Raw genomic sequence first — 14,533 nt, 5'->3', positions numbered from 1 at the left:
GAATTGACCAATCATAGTCATTGCTGTACATTGTTTGATTAATACACAACATTGTTGTATGTTGTGTATTAATCAAATAGTGGAAAATGCCAATGCGTTGTGCAATAGGTTGCAAAAGCAGCATTAATAAAGAAAGAACCACCAGATAGTAAATCAGGAAGAATGAGAAAAATTACATGCCATGCGTAAGTATGTACCTGGTTGTAGATTTTCACTTGATTTCAAAGGTAACAAGATGTCTTTTAGACATACATGTTCTCTGTGTATCCATTATATTGATTATATTTGTCTCGAGTTTTATCTTGCAATATACAATACATCTTCAGAGCTGTACTTGAGATGATATTATTTCAGAATATACATATGTATATGTATACATTTCGCTGTTAAAAAAGAAAGAGTATATCATTGCTTACGTTACATTTAAAAAATTTCAAGTATATAAATTACGATTCATTTGTTTCAATGGAAAAGTTTAACATATTACAGTTTTCTACAACTACGTACATTATAAGAAATAAAATTCTCTCAAGAGTACATCACTTTTTCGCCATTGTATTTATTACTATTTCAAATGTCGCGCTCCAGTAAGCCACGCCAATGTGGCGCTTACTGTTCCCCCCCTTACGTCTGCTTAGACAGACCGAGGGGAAATTGCTCCAGTTATTCTTCCCTCCACCGACGTCTCGAATCGCACGGCCCGCGATTTCCGCTCGACGTGCTCTCTCGCGTTGCACCGGTTGCACGCGAGCTGAATCAGCAGATACGTCACGTGTCGGCACGCGCAGCAATTTCTCTAATCGTAAAATGATGCGTAACCATTGCACACGTTGAGCTATATAAAATTACATACAACGTATATCACCATTATATAATTTTCAATTGTATAAAATTGTCTTTTATTGACGTCATGGGTTTGTCCACTTCCATTTTCTCGACCTTCTCGCAATTTGTATTACAAACGAGCTACAAAAATTTATAATGTATACGTAACAAGATACATACAAAGTTCCATTTAAATATTAGTTTATTGTTATTTACAAAATAAATAAGATTTAATAAAGTAGCTCAACGGGAAATTTACTCTGAGATTTAATGAAAATGTCAATTATCGAGATATACTCTCCCATAACGTAACGTTGCTCGCAGCGTATTCTCAGCGGCTCGTCAGGGTTCGTGCCGTGTATAAAACGATGTATCTCATCCAAGTAAAAATCTATTTTACTCGCGTAAAGCGGGCCGTTTGTTTCGTACTTCAATATGTTCGCGTCGACCTGTTCGACCAGGCGGTTCAGATACCGTGCTATATTTATTACCCCCAAAATCTTGTGCATTCCCGGCAACACCATAATGGGATCGAGTCCAATTGGCTTCCAAATCAAAGTTAAAGATATGTCCAGTTTTGCATTCTTATCGGGACGGGGCGGAAATTGGAACAGGCCGTGGGTAGCGAGCTCTTTAGGCAATGCGTTTGTCACCGTAGAATGAACGTACGTTGATGTAGAAAGACGCAGGCACGGCGATAGGAAATACAAGAGATGTCTGATGAAATTAATTGGATGCCGTGGATCGCAAAAGATAACAAGCTGCTGCTTAACAAATTTTGACTTTTCTGAAGGGTGTTCCGTCTTTTCTTCCTGGTGTTGAGTTTTCCATTGTAAGCGAGTCATTCGACTAGTTCTGCAAACAACAAATAATAATCACTTAATGATATATAAATAAATGTATCATTAAATTAGGATTATTTAGGTCGTGGCTCAGAGTTGTGCGCTGCTTTGATAAGCAGAGTTCAAATTCGACCAGAAATTGTTTTCAACTTCCACCTCTTGGAAGGAAGAGGTAATCTCGTTCTATTTAGAAATACAGAGAAGTTTAACACTCAACAATCAAGCACGGTGATTGATCAATCCACCTTAAGAAATTCTGCTTATTTAAACCTCTACGAGGCCCTATGCTCCCCGTAGGAATCCTTTTCCTAGTAGCTCCTACTAGGAGTGACAGGATTTACACGCAAGATTGTTCAGAGATCTTGTTTCTCGCAATTAATAATCTTGCTCTATTTTTTTACTTCTACGAAAATATACTCTAACATAAATACCTTAACAATGATATTTACTTCTCTAATCGACATAGAGGATTATTATGAACCATTTCCATGTCCACCTTTGGCCCAACCAGATCCCGTATATTGTTCAAGCCGTATTTAATCATTGTTGGTCTAAATAAAGAAGTAAAGCGCCGTTACGTCTTTGTATTATTTAATTGCGGCGTCATACGTGTCTTCATACCTTTCTAACGACAAGCCCCATGCAATGACATTTACATCAGGCGGCAGATTCATCGGCAATATCATTTCAGGCCTGAACATACCGCTGTTGCCAATCTCTATCCACTTGTTCAGACCATTATGGAAACAGAATATTTCCATGCTCGGCTCGGTGTACGGATTATACGCAGGTTTGAACTGAAGCTGAGTGATGCCCAGCTTGCTGAAGAATTCGTATAAAACACCGATGAGATTGCCCAGCGTAAGGTTGTAATCGGCAATGACACCTTCGACTTGATGAAACTCGGCAAGATGCGTCGCATCTAGAGTCTCATTGCGGAATACTTTATCAATACTGAAGTACTTGACCGGCTTAAACTCTCCCTGCAAAACATTTTTCATCATTTTTTTCACATTTTTCATTTTTCAGTGTCTCTGGAGAAGATCAACTTGCTACATTTTATCACTCGACCGCGTACCTCCTGCATGAGTTTATACAACATCCGCGCGCTGTTGGACGTCGTATGAGTGCGCAGCAAGTTTTTCTGTGCCTCCTCCAACTTCCAGTCGTACCTGTAACCCTGAGATCCGTACGCTCCTTTGCTGTGAACGGTCTTCACTTTTTCGAGATACTCCATGGGGAACTTGGTGCTAGTACGTGGTTCTAAAAGACAAAACTGATTTTTTATCCGCGCCTCTCGAGCGTTACTTTATATGTCGGTCTATGCTGGGGTACCAGAGATGAAGAAGGTGTCGTGCGCATCACGAGCAGGATGTTGCTGCGGCTGGAAGAGAGCGTCGAAATTCCAGAAAGAACTTTCCACGTAATTATTCGTCGGCATTTCCGTAAATCTGAAATAGAGTCATTTTTGCGACGTTACAATGACTAGTTCTGTTTAGCGCTAAAATCTAGACTCTTAATACGAATCCTGCGACGGAAGGGCGACGTCACTTACCCCATCTCCACGAAGATCTTCCTGAATTCTTGGCGAACTTTTAACAATGGATGTAAGTGGCCGATTTGAAGCGACGCGCCTAGAGCCTCAAAGTTGTACGGTTTGAACTTCTTGTCCTTCCACGCGCCACTTACCAGCAGATCCGACGTCAGGTCTGCTTCCAGCTTGTCTACTTTTGTGGAAAAGTTTGGCCCCTTCTCGAGATGCATACTTTTAATCACCCTGTCGTCGCAAGAAGTGAAAGTTGAAAATGTAAGTTAACGACTAAAGCCAATGGCACGCAATACTATTTTTCCTGTTAGATTGCCTACGTGAACCAATAAGGATGCAGAGTGTTAGATCAGGTGACTTAAGGCTAAATCCTGACTGGCTCTCGTCAACAATCCAGTAGGAAAAATAGTATCGTGTGCCGTTGGTTTTACTGTAAGAAAAGGGTAGATAATTTTACATTCTCCTTTACACATATCATCCTGGCTTCAATGTCTTTTAACTCTGATCCTAGTTTGTCTCTTTTCCAGGGGACAGTTAGAAGGAGACAAAGGATAAATTAAACTAAAGCTCCAAGTTTAACGACGCTGAAAACCAGGGTCAGTCTTATCTTATGTCACTTACACCTCTTGCAAAAGCTTCCTCTTCTTGTACTCTGCCTTAACGTTTTCCGGGACACTCGTGAGATTCTTCAGGTGTGTCCGCGTGACGTCTTCAATGGACGGTACCTTCTTTCTTACCATAGGGACGTCTCCGCTCTTGTCGAGCTCGATCCACCCAGCGACCATCGCCTTGGAAAAGCCCACTTTGGCGTAGGGGCTGGACTTGACGAGCTTCGCCTGAGGTATCCCGTCGTCGGGAACGGCGTTGTAGACGACCGCCTCGTGGCTGCCGCGTTCTATAACGTACTTCCCCTCGTCGGTAAGCTCCCATCTCTTCTTGGAAATCGGTTTCGCCGCGATTAACTGGAAATAGGTTAAGGTGGAGCGTTTAATTGAGAGCAAGGTCTCCAGGTGAAGATATATCTCGACGAGTGTGACTGATCAGCGTGTCTCACGTTAATTTAGCCGCAGGTGCGGAAACAACTGACATATGAATTGAAACGGCGCGGCATAAGGGTCTCCATTGTTGAGGCAAACTCACGTCGTCGACCGTCTCGAGGCTCTTGATCGCGCCCACGATCCTCTGATGGTCCTCCTGAAACTCGTCCGCCAAATCCAACGAGGTCGTTTCGCCATGCGCGGCGAGATACTCTAAAATCCGGTCCGTCAATTGCCTTGCCATCTTGCACCGACAGCCAGCCAGCGTGCACGCGGAGCTAAATCGTGACGTACTAATTTGTATTAATTTGTCACAACCGGCACCAAAACCACGTGGTATGAAACTCGGAGGCTTAAAGCCTCCGCTACAATGATTCTCGGTTCTGTCTACAATGCCGCGTTCAGCAGACACAACTGTTGAGTGAGCGCTCAGTATGATTGGTTAATACTTTTAGATCCAGCCAATCATATTAAGGATCTAAAAGTGTTAACTAATGCCTGTGTCCAGCAGAAGTTTGCGCTTGCTAAGCGCTTTGCGTTCATTGGATTATACTTTCAGATCTGTGCTGAAATAGAGCTATTCTTCTAGATCTATCCAATCAGCATAAAGCGCTTATTCTTAGCTAACTTCGGCAGAACACAGCCAATCATACTGAGCGCTCACTCAACAGTTGTGTCTGCTGAACGCGGCCAATGGTCGTAGTCGTAAGAATAATCGACTGCGATTGGTCAATTCAGTCAGACGCATAAGAATTGACCAATCGCAGTCGATTATTCTTACGACTACGACCATTGTAGACAGAACCGAGAAACAGCAAGCGCCATATTGGTGTGACCTACTGGAGACATTTGAAATAGTAATAAATACAATGTCGAAAAAATGATGTACTCTTGAGACAATTTTATTTCTTATAACGTACGTAGTTGTAAAAAATTGTAATATGTTAAACTTTTCAATTGAAACAAACGAATCGTTATTTATAAACTTACAATTTTTTTATGTAAAATGAGCAATGATATACTTTTTTCTAACAGCGAAATACATACATACATATGTTATATATCCTGGAACAATATTATCTCAAGTACAGCTCTGAATATGTATATTGCAAGATAAAACTCGAGGCAAATATAATTTCAACAGGAGTAGGACTCTACTTCAGCCAAACGCGCAATCTACATATTATACGTCTATGGTCGAGACTCCAGCTCGTCAACAAGCCGTGTTTATAAAAACAATCATATATGCACGTTGCTCCGTATTTGCATTCGTGTTTTTTTTTTTTTTAATTATTCGTAAGGAATGAATAGAGTTGTGAAGGATACGCTTCAAGATTGTGCAATACGCCACTTTCAAGACAAATTTCATTAATCGCTGCGTCGAGTATGTCGCAAAGGTATCCACGTGAATCACGAGTCGCCGACGAACTCGTATGAGCGTTGTCCCGTTTTCCTTGTATGAGCATGCGTCTCCTCGAATTAATGTCGATTATGTTGAAAAGTGATCGCCGAGCTATCGGCCTTATCCGTAAAGTGCGCAGATCGAACGAGATCCCGCGGAGATGGAATCGCAGAGTGTTCACCAGCAATTTTCGCACCAGCCGGAGACCAGGGGGTTCGATCTCGTGGCTGGAAACACATGGAGATACCCGGAAAATTACCCGATCCGCCAGTACCAGTATAACATAGTCAAGTCTGCCTTGTATCGCAATACCCTGGTCTGCTTACCCACCGGTAAAAGAAAGAGATGTTTTCTGGGAGGGTATTTTTTATATATACATATGCTTTATTACCTTTAGCATACAGCCAGAAAGTGGGACTTGGTTTACAAAAGTTCCTTAACCACTCATTCATCCATACTCTCATTCATACTCTCTCTAATCTCTACCCCTAAACTCTTTTCCTTCTTATTTCTTACTTCTAATTTCTTATTTCTACAATGACTAGCTCATCTTTTTTGCCTTTCTTTTTCCTTCCATAATTTACATAATATCTTTCCTTTATCTTCATCTATTACATCGTTATATAATCTTTCCAACTTCTTTTCCATACTATTACCTAACTCTAAAAACCAGTCTTTCGTCGTTTTACAATCCTTTAAATAGTGCTGTATATTATCTTTACCCTCCTTACAAAATATACACATTCTTCTTTTATTTTCTTCTTCCAACCAGTATTTCTTATCTTCCTCCATGTTTCCGTATCTTAATCTTATCAGCGCTCTAATTTCCTTACCTTTTCCCATCATATCTATATTCCTAAACTCTAAGTATCTCGGCCTCCCCTCCGCATTGCTTAAATCTCTATATCTCTTATTATATTTCGCTTCCCTAATCCTACCTTCTTCCCATTGCCTTTGTGTCTCCTTCTCTATTTTTAAATCTTTTATCACATTCCTTTCCTCCTTCGGCATGTTATCTACTGCAATAATACCCCATCCATTTCTATTATAATAAGCCTCCCTCTCCCTACCATACAAATCAGTCCATCCTTCCTCTTGTTTTTCCTTCCAGCAAACTTTTATCCATCTATTGTCCCTGGGAGGGTATTTTAAGCGTTGTTGTTAGGCCCCGGTCTGCAATGAGTTGTTAGTCAAAAGTCACAACTACACCATAACATAATCTATCAGACGTACACTTAAATACTTTAACACTAACTGTTTTCAATTTTGCAACAGGTTTGGGAAAGACCTTCATCGCCGCCGTTGTTATGTACAATTTCTGGAGGTGGTATCCGTACGGGAAGATTGTATTTTTAGCGCCTACAAAGCCTCTGGTTGCCCAACAGATCAATGCATGTTACGAAGTGATGGGGATACCGAGCGAGGATATGATAGAACTGACAGGTTTTAACATTCGTCTAACAGCCAATTGATCTCTGAAGTACACGTGTTGTCAAGCGTGATAAAAAATATGTTCCAATCCAGGTGCGGTGATCCAGAAGAATCGGGAAAAAGCCTGGCACAAGAAGAGGATAATATTTGCCACTCCTCAAGTATTTCATAATGATCTCGAAAAATCATCAGTGCCGAGTTGTTTGATCAAGTGCGTCGTCGTGGATGAAGCTCACAAGGCCTTGGGCAAACACTCGTATTGTGAGGTAAAGAGACGCGAGATATAGGCTGCGGTCAAGCTGTCGCTTCAAACGTTTCAAAGTATGCAAACGTTTGAACTTGAGAAGTATATTCTTCGTCTCCTTTCTTTGAGAGAAGATGGTGAAGAGAAACACTTTGAGACATTTGAAGCTGCTTAACCACGACCATAAAATTATTACGTTACAACAAACTAATGAGATAATTTGCAACTTTTAGTGTATCAGAATATTGTTCACTCAAAATCAGTACTTTAGGATATTGGCGCTATCCGCTACGCCTGGAAATAAATTAGATAATGTTCATGAAGTGAGTAAACTTAATGCTATACGTAGATATGTATAATAATAATATCTGTATTCACCTTAGCAATACATAGCCAAGAATCGGCTATATGTAAATATTAATTTTATTGGAAATTAAGAGAAGTTTTAGTATTCTAATGGATCTTTCGTTGCCCGTAGGTAATACAGAAGTTAAACATCTCCCATTTGGAATTGAGAGATGAAAACTCAATCGACATACTGCCATATGTTAATAAAAGGAAAGTAGATATTATTTTGGTGCCTCTTAGCGACGAATTAGCCACGTTCAAAGAGAAATACATCACTGTCATGGATCGCCACGTTAGATTTCTTATGCAGTGTAATGTACTACAAGGTCATACTGCAAATATATCTAAAGGAAGGGTAATTAAATTTTATAAATTAATTCTGTACATATTTTGTAATCTACTGATACATAATTTTAAATGTTTGCTGTGCTCGTCTCTAGGTATTCTATTTATTGAAGGAATTTAAGACAAAAACGGATAAATCTGGAAATTATGGGCAAATTATGAAGACATTGAACATATTGTTATCTATGTATCACGCTTATGAACTTATGATCAGGCATGGATTGCGTGCCTTCTGCAAATTTTTTGAAAGTATGCACACTTGTAATTTATAAACTATAGTTAATGTTACGAAACACGCCATAATTTCTTGAGATATTTATCTGCGGAAGCAAAGTTTTTTAAAGAAAATATTTTTAGATCATTCTGATAAGTTTTGGATACATAATGAAGATCTGTTACGAGATTTACTACAGGACATAGAAGCTTATCTCGGGCCGTTTCCAAAATTATATCCCAATGGAGATGTGTCTGAGGTTTGCAGAACTATATAATAAACTAAAAAGTTACTTAATCAAATATAATTATATGTGGATATAATTGTTGCAGATACCGGCGAACATGGTATTTGGACATAATAAATTTTATAAATTAAAAGAGTTGCTTGAACATCATTTTAATACCAACAGTGGCGATCAAAAGGATACAAGAGCTATAGTTTTCGTCGAGGTATGTATAGTAATCTTTCAGTCTGTTTATACAAATATATATAATTTATGCTATTCATTTGAAACTTTTTGAAATTATAACATAGAAAAGTGTACTTAATATTCATGTTTAGAAAATTTAATATATTACTTCATGAATCTTCAGTACAGAGATATAGTCAATGAAGTATATATTTTACTCTTGCAATCGAAACCAATAATTAGGCCACAGATGTTTGTTGGCCAAGCTGGTCAGAAGCAGAAGCAACAAATAAAAGCATTGGATGATTTTCGAAGCAATCGTGTCAATGTGTTGATTTCAACGAGTATAGGTGCGTGAAAAACAGCGATATTAATCATATACTATGCCGAATTTTAGTCTTTAAATTGTATCTGTTTCTTGAGATATATTAATTCTTCGATAATATGCGATATGTAGGTGAAGAAGGATTGGACGTTGGGGAAGTAGATCTGATAATATGTTTCGATGTATCGCAGCATTCCCCGATAAGGTTGGTTCAAAGAATGGGCAGAACAGGACGCAAACGAGATGGCCGTATAATTGTTCTTGTTACGGATGGGAAGGAACACGAGGTAACTAAAGACTTTACATCTTTTATGCAATCTTTTATATATGCACTTCAACTGAAATACTTTGCAGAATTTGAAGTCTACGCTTTCCAGAAGGGACTCCCTGAACAATAAAATATTAAACACGAGCAACATATCTTCCTCCTTGTATAACAATAATCCTAGAATGATACCAACACAATGTAATCCGGAATGTCATAAGATACATATTACAGTACTACCAAAAGTGCCAAGTATAAAAGATAAAAGAAAGAGGAAGAATGTCAATAAAAAGAATGAAGCATGTAATATGAAAGAAAGTGAGTATTACGAGTAATTTAATAATTTTCTTTTGATTCTCCTTTTCTTATTAGCTACGTTTTATTTGTTAAAATAGTAGATTAATTTTCTGTTACATTTCTTAAAAGATATGTACTTGTTTTACAGCCTTACCTAAAAAGGAAAATACAGGTCAAACATTGATAAAGAAGTTTCTTACTGATAGCAAATGTAACGAACAGAACCAGGATAAAACATACAATATTCTTACTCAGTTAACAACGCAAAATGATAATAAGCATAATACGATAAATCCTGATAATGTCAAATTGTTAACTGATGATGACGCGGGGATCGAATTCTTGACTTTATGCGCAGTAAAGAAGTCGGAGGAAGAAATGTCTTCTGAAGCTGTGCCTGAAATGGATACAACTTACATTCCCGCGCCAAAACCAGTTAAAGATTTATTCAATTTTGTAGTACCCGATATAGAAGTTATTAATTCTATATCTTTTTTAACGGAAGATTATTTAACGCAATGTAAAGACTACGAAGAAAATTTATCGATGCAATGTAAAAACAATGAGGATGAGGATATTCATGAGACTGATGATATTATTAATTCTGATAACGATAACTTTTGGTGCACTGTGCGAAACGAGAGGAATGTTGATAATAATGAAATAAAATTCGAAGATCTACTTGATGAGAGTTCTGATTCGGACGACACAGCATTCTTGTATCTAAGTCAAAGAATTATAGATATGGAGTTAAGTAACACGAATGAAGCTTCTACGTCTGGCATGAGAGAGGATAACAAAATAACTGGCACGGAAACCGAACTATCAACCAGTAAGCTAGAAGATTTGGAACCCACCATATTTGAAAACATATTAAATGAGTCATTTAGTTCAGTTGAAGACGATTTAGAAGATAAGGATGATACGCCATTGCGGAATATCGAATCTCCAAATCCGGCAAACGTTCTTACTAAAAATTCAGGAGAAAGCAATGTGATGCATGAGACTAACATCGGCACCTCGCTTTTACAAAACAAAGATAATGTTGCTGGAACTAATCAGAATCTGCCAGCAACTATGAAACTCACCAAACCTCATCAAGTGAATAAATTTGTAAGTTTGCTAAACGAAATACAAGATATTGACTTTAATAGTGACGATGATATAAGCGAATTTGTCAAGTGCGACTCTAATAAAAATAAGTCAACACGTAATTCCAAAGCAGAAGAGAGTTTGTTGTCCGTCACTCAAGCTATTGGCGAGATAACACGTGCGAAACAAAACTTAGAAACGTCAAGGAAAATAAGCAAAAAAGAAGATAGCGCAGGCTCGATTTCAGTCGATATTAGAGGTGAAATTAAAATTGGGGAAAATGAGACAAATTCGAGGACAGATAACGTCACGTTAGCAAATATGCATTGCAATTCTGCTGTTAAAACAAATACTGTTAAACAAAACTTCAATGATTTCCTAGATGATTCCGACGAAGACTTTATGATTACGGAGGATAACGCTAAAAAATTTAATGAGCTTGAAAGCTGTTATTTTCGCAGTTCATCAAAAAATTCAGAAGACGATATTAGTTGCATACCCAGTACATCGACAAACTCAGAAATTAAAAACGGATATTTTGATAATATATCGAAAAACTTGACAACTAAAGATATTTATTTCAAAGATACGTCGAAAAATTTGAAACCGTGTGGTATGTCAACGCCGAAAAGTCATAGAATTCGTTCGAAATTATCTTTGAAACGAAACAAAGCCCAGCAAGATTCGATAGATTTGAGTGTCTTCAAAGTACCTGATAAATGTGTTAGTAACAAAAAAGACAAAAGTCTTTTAAAATCTCGCGCTGATACACCAGAGCAGAGCACATCATCGGACGAAGAATTCGTGCGAAAAAGTAATAACAATGCCAGAAATGCATTTATAGATGATGAAGCGGAGGTAGAGTCTGACGTCAGTTCGGACGAAATTGTTATTACAGACGACGAGGATCTTGCAGAGTTCATAAGCTATTCACAAGACCATCAAGATCAAGACATGCATGCGCATTATCTGCAAACTATCAAGAGCCCAATAAGGAGACCAGGCGCATTTCATTTCAGGACACCGCGATCACCCGCTCCTGATATAGAGATTTACTCGCAGGTTTCACCACGAATGCAAGACTCGTATGTTAACGTACGTATATTATCGGATCTATTCGGAATTGAGACAAGTGTTTGAACCGGTTTTTTACGTATACGATAAATTAACGAAATATCTTATATGTATTTAATTTTGATTTTAGGATTCATTTTGCGTTGATGGAGACACTGAGTCAAGCACACTCGCTCACAGCGACTCGCTATTAGATAAACTAGAAAGAAAATTAGAGCAAAACAGACGAAAACGTATCCGTTCTAACAAAGGTACGAAAAACGCTAAAAAGATGAAAAGGATTATTTTAAATTATTCTGTAAGTAGCGAGGATGAAATCTAATAGCTATATGTACGAGTGCAGGAAGGACTGATTATGATTAAATAAAAATAGAATCAAGCTGTGATGCGTTTATGATTAGTTATGGAGTGCAGAAACGCATTTCCAATAGAAAAGAATGTGAATACTTATTAAAGATTTATATGTATTTTGTACAGCGACGTTTTTGTAATAAAATTATGTAAAGATTTATATCAATCATATAACACAATGATTTGTGAACGACAGCGTATCTCCGTATCCTCCTCTCGCATGAAACACGTTTTTTCCGTTCAAAATATATCTTTTTCGTCATTTATTAAAAATCTAACTTACTATCATCACACGTTTTCCGTTTGCGATATACATCTTTACAACTTATATCCGTTCAAACTCGAGTATTGATTTATGATTAACTTATAGATCTACCAATAATGTCTGTTAAAGTTGCCGTAATCAATATATCATTTATTTCAATGGAAGCAAGTTGCGCAAAAAATAATTATACGATATTGTAACGTAAAAGTTATTCAAATATTGCTAATTTGTTCATTCATGATGCTGCTGATTCAATGTAAAACAATGCGTTTAATGCAAGTCCTATCTTTATCGTAAACTGTCAGCGCGCAGATACCGATAACTGGAGATTCGGGCATTAAGGTTTATTATAGGTTTGGAAGAAAACGCACTATCTTAGATATGAAAGAGTAAAACCAAATGGACAGCAAACCTATCAGTAAAGATACATTTGTAGAAGTATATATAAAGACGGAACGCAAGCTCTTCTGTTTTAGTTACCATTTCTTACCGGGTGAAATTACCTCGAGATCGTTGAAGAAGCAATACTTTAGAGGTACGAAGTGTTCCAGAGAAATTGAATTAGTAACTAAAACAGCTGACAATAAAATAATTAAAGCAAAATCAATTATATAGTTTCTCGAAACAACCTACACTGGCCAGTGTTTTTATTTAAAAAACAACAACGTTTCGGTCCCGGATTTAGACCCTTCTCAAGTATTCTTTTTCGCACAATTGCCATTGATATCATATCGCTCGTTTGACCAATATCGTTATGTTAGAAAGATATTGGTAAAAACTGATTGCACTCCTTGATTGAGGAGTGCAAAGTCAATTTTGGTTGCGTTGTTAATTTTGTGACACGAGTAAAAATGTCGAGTGTGTTCGTCGAGATGTCGGATCGAACTGACATCAGTCATAACGATATTGGCCAAACGAGCGATATGATATCAATGGCAATTGTGTGAAAAAGAATACTTGAGAAGGGTCCAAATCCGGGACCGAAACGTCGTTTGTTTTTTAAATAAAAACACTGGCCAGTGTAGGTCGTTTCGAAAAACTATATCGTTGCTTTTATATTACTGGCGATAAGCAATTTATTTGTGAGTTAAAGAAAAATGTTGTGTTACAATTACAACTTAAATATTGAACGATAACTGATTGACTGTGAAGTAGTTAATTCTCTTCTATTTAAACAGAAGTGCTCTTACAAAATTTTTGCAGGTCCAACTCTACAAAGCGAGAAAAGATGTATCGCGCAATGATTCTTTTAGGATTGATTGCTGTCGGATTTGCATCAACCGTCCCAAATGTTAAAAGGTACCCCAGACAACAAGAACACACAAAAACGCAAACTCAACAACAGGTAAACTCAACAACAATATTCGCTTGCTTTATCACCACCCAACCTATCCGGATTTATGTTAAGATTGTGACACCCACCTCGGGAGCCCCATTAGTTCCTGTGCAGAACAAGAATGTGCCCGCCTTGGAAGTCGCAGTGCCTGTGCAAAACAATAATTTGCCCACGCAGGTTACAACAGTGCCTTGGGAGAAAATCAATTCATTTTTCTCCATCTTGAAGCCTTATATATACAAAGCGATGTCTTACGGCACTCAGGTTAGCAACTATTTGTTGCAAATCTTTGGGGCAATCTTTATCAGCACAACCTTATTCGGCTTGGTTTGTTCGCACACGTCGGCCTGCTCTCTACTAGGAGTTAACCAGGCAAGGCAGAATACATGTATTTATTTCTTCTTTTCCACCAGATCTCGAAGCGCTTTCAATGTTTGTACAACTATCATCCATCCTTATCCATTATATGAACATTGCCGAGAACTCGATTTATAAATTTTTTTAAATATTGTTACCATAAAGAGGAGTACTTTCAACATTTTTTCCAAAATAATATAAATATTTACCTAGTATCCGACTGAACAAGTTAGCACATGTTACTCTCTTTAATTATAAACTCTTCGAGTCGATGCTTTTTCTTTTTACCAAAATTCATTCAATGACTGCAATAATCATTGCCGATATATAATCTTATTTATATTCTGCAAGTTCTCTCTCTCTCTCAGCTAATTGATTTAGTTTAATATTTTTTACGTATTTATGTTCTACTAAGTGTACGGAGTAATTCTTAATTTTAATATGTACAACCACGAATAGGCAAATAATGGCGATTATTTGCATGAATAATGGATGAAGTGTGCATGTGTAAGCTTCTACCCAGCA

At 37.7% G+C, this 14,533-nt stretch overlaps 2 protein-coding genes across 3 annotated transcripts in view; one reads left to right on the top strand and one right to left on the bottom strand.

The window, feature by feature from the left end:
• Positions 1–872: 872 nt before the first annotated feature.
• On the bottom strand, positions 873–4,606 carry LOC105568346 (probable phenylalanine--tRNA ligase alpha subunit). Of its 2 annotated transcripts, none has more exons than XM_012023947.1 (8): positions 4,354–4,606; positions 3,835–4,175; positions 3,223–3,444; positions 3,003–3,118; positions 2,746–2,930; positions 2,289–2,650; positions 2,117–2,218; positions 873–1,680 (listed from the first exon to the last, which is right to left on the bottom strand). In XM_012023947.1, the coding sequence occupies exons 1-8, from the start codon at positions 4,492–4,494 to the stop codon at positions 1,056–1,058; spliced, it is 2,094 nt and encodes a 697-aa protein (XP_011879337.1). In that variant the 5' UTR covers positions 4,495–4,606; the 3' UTR covers positions 873–1,055. The 2 variants fall into 2 exon arrangements, with proteins under 2 accessions (XP_011879337.1, XP_011879338.1); XM_012023948.1 differs by having other exon boundaries at positions 1,602–1,680; positions 2,099–2,218; positions 4,354–4,604.
• Positions 4,607–5,430: 824 nt separating this feature from the next.
• LOC105568345 overlaps positions 5,431–14,533 on the top strand; it is an 11,262-nt gene continuing 2,159 nt past the window's right edge. Inside the window, exons 1-16 of the mRNA XM_012023946.1 lie at positions 5,431–5,647; positions 5,785–5,984; positions 6,928–7,095; positions 7,177–7,349; positions 7,561–7,650; positions 7,806–8,030; positions 8,116–8,269; positions 8,378–8,493; positions 8,567–8,686; positions 8,831–8,996; positions 9,104–9,258; positions 9,326–9,554; positions 9,682–11,720; positions 11,830–12,850; positions 13,519–13,660; positions 13,724–14,023. Of these exons, the coding sequence (XP_011879336.1) occupies positions 5,637–5,647; positions 5,785–5,984; positions 6,928–7,095; positions 7,177–7,349; positions 7,561–7,650; positions 7,806–8,030; positions 8,116–8,269; positions 8,378–8,493; positions 8,567–8,686; positions 8,831–8,996; positions 9,104–9,258; positions 9,326–9,554; positions 9,682–11,720; positions 11,830–12,021 (4,038 nt within the window). The 5' untranslated portion in view covers positions 5,431–5,636 and the 3' untranslated portion in view covers positions 12,022–12,850; positions 13,519–13,660; positions 13,724–14,023. The remainder of the gene's footprint in view (positions 5,648–5,784; positions 5,985–6,927; positions 7,096–7,176; positions 7,350–7,560; positions 7,651–7,805; positions 8,031–8,115; positions 8,270–8,377; positions 8,494–8,566; positions 8,687–8,830; positions 8,997–9,103; positions 9,259–9,325; positions 9,555–9,681; positions 11,721–11,829; positions 12,851–13,518; positions 13,661–13,723; positions 14,024–14,533) is intronic.

This window comes from Vollenhovia emeryi, unplaced genomic scaffold, assembly GCF_000949405.1.
Source record: "Vollenhovia emeryi isolate VEMERY1.0 unplaced genomic scaffold, V.emery_V1.0 DF939130.1, whole genome shotgun sequence".
Classification (NCBI taxonomy): Eukaryota; Metazoa; Arthropoda; class Insecta; order Hymenoptera; family Formicidae; genus Vollenhovia; species Vollenhovia emeryi.
This window is presented reverse-complemented; position numbering and strand designations above follow the sequence as displayed.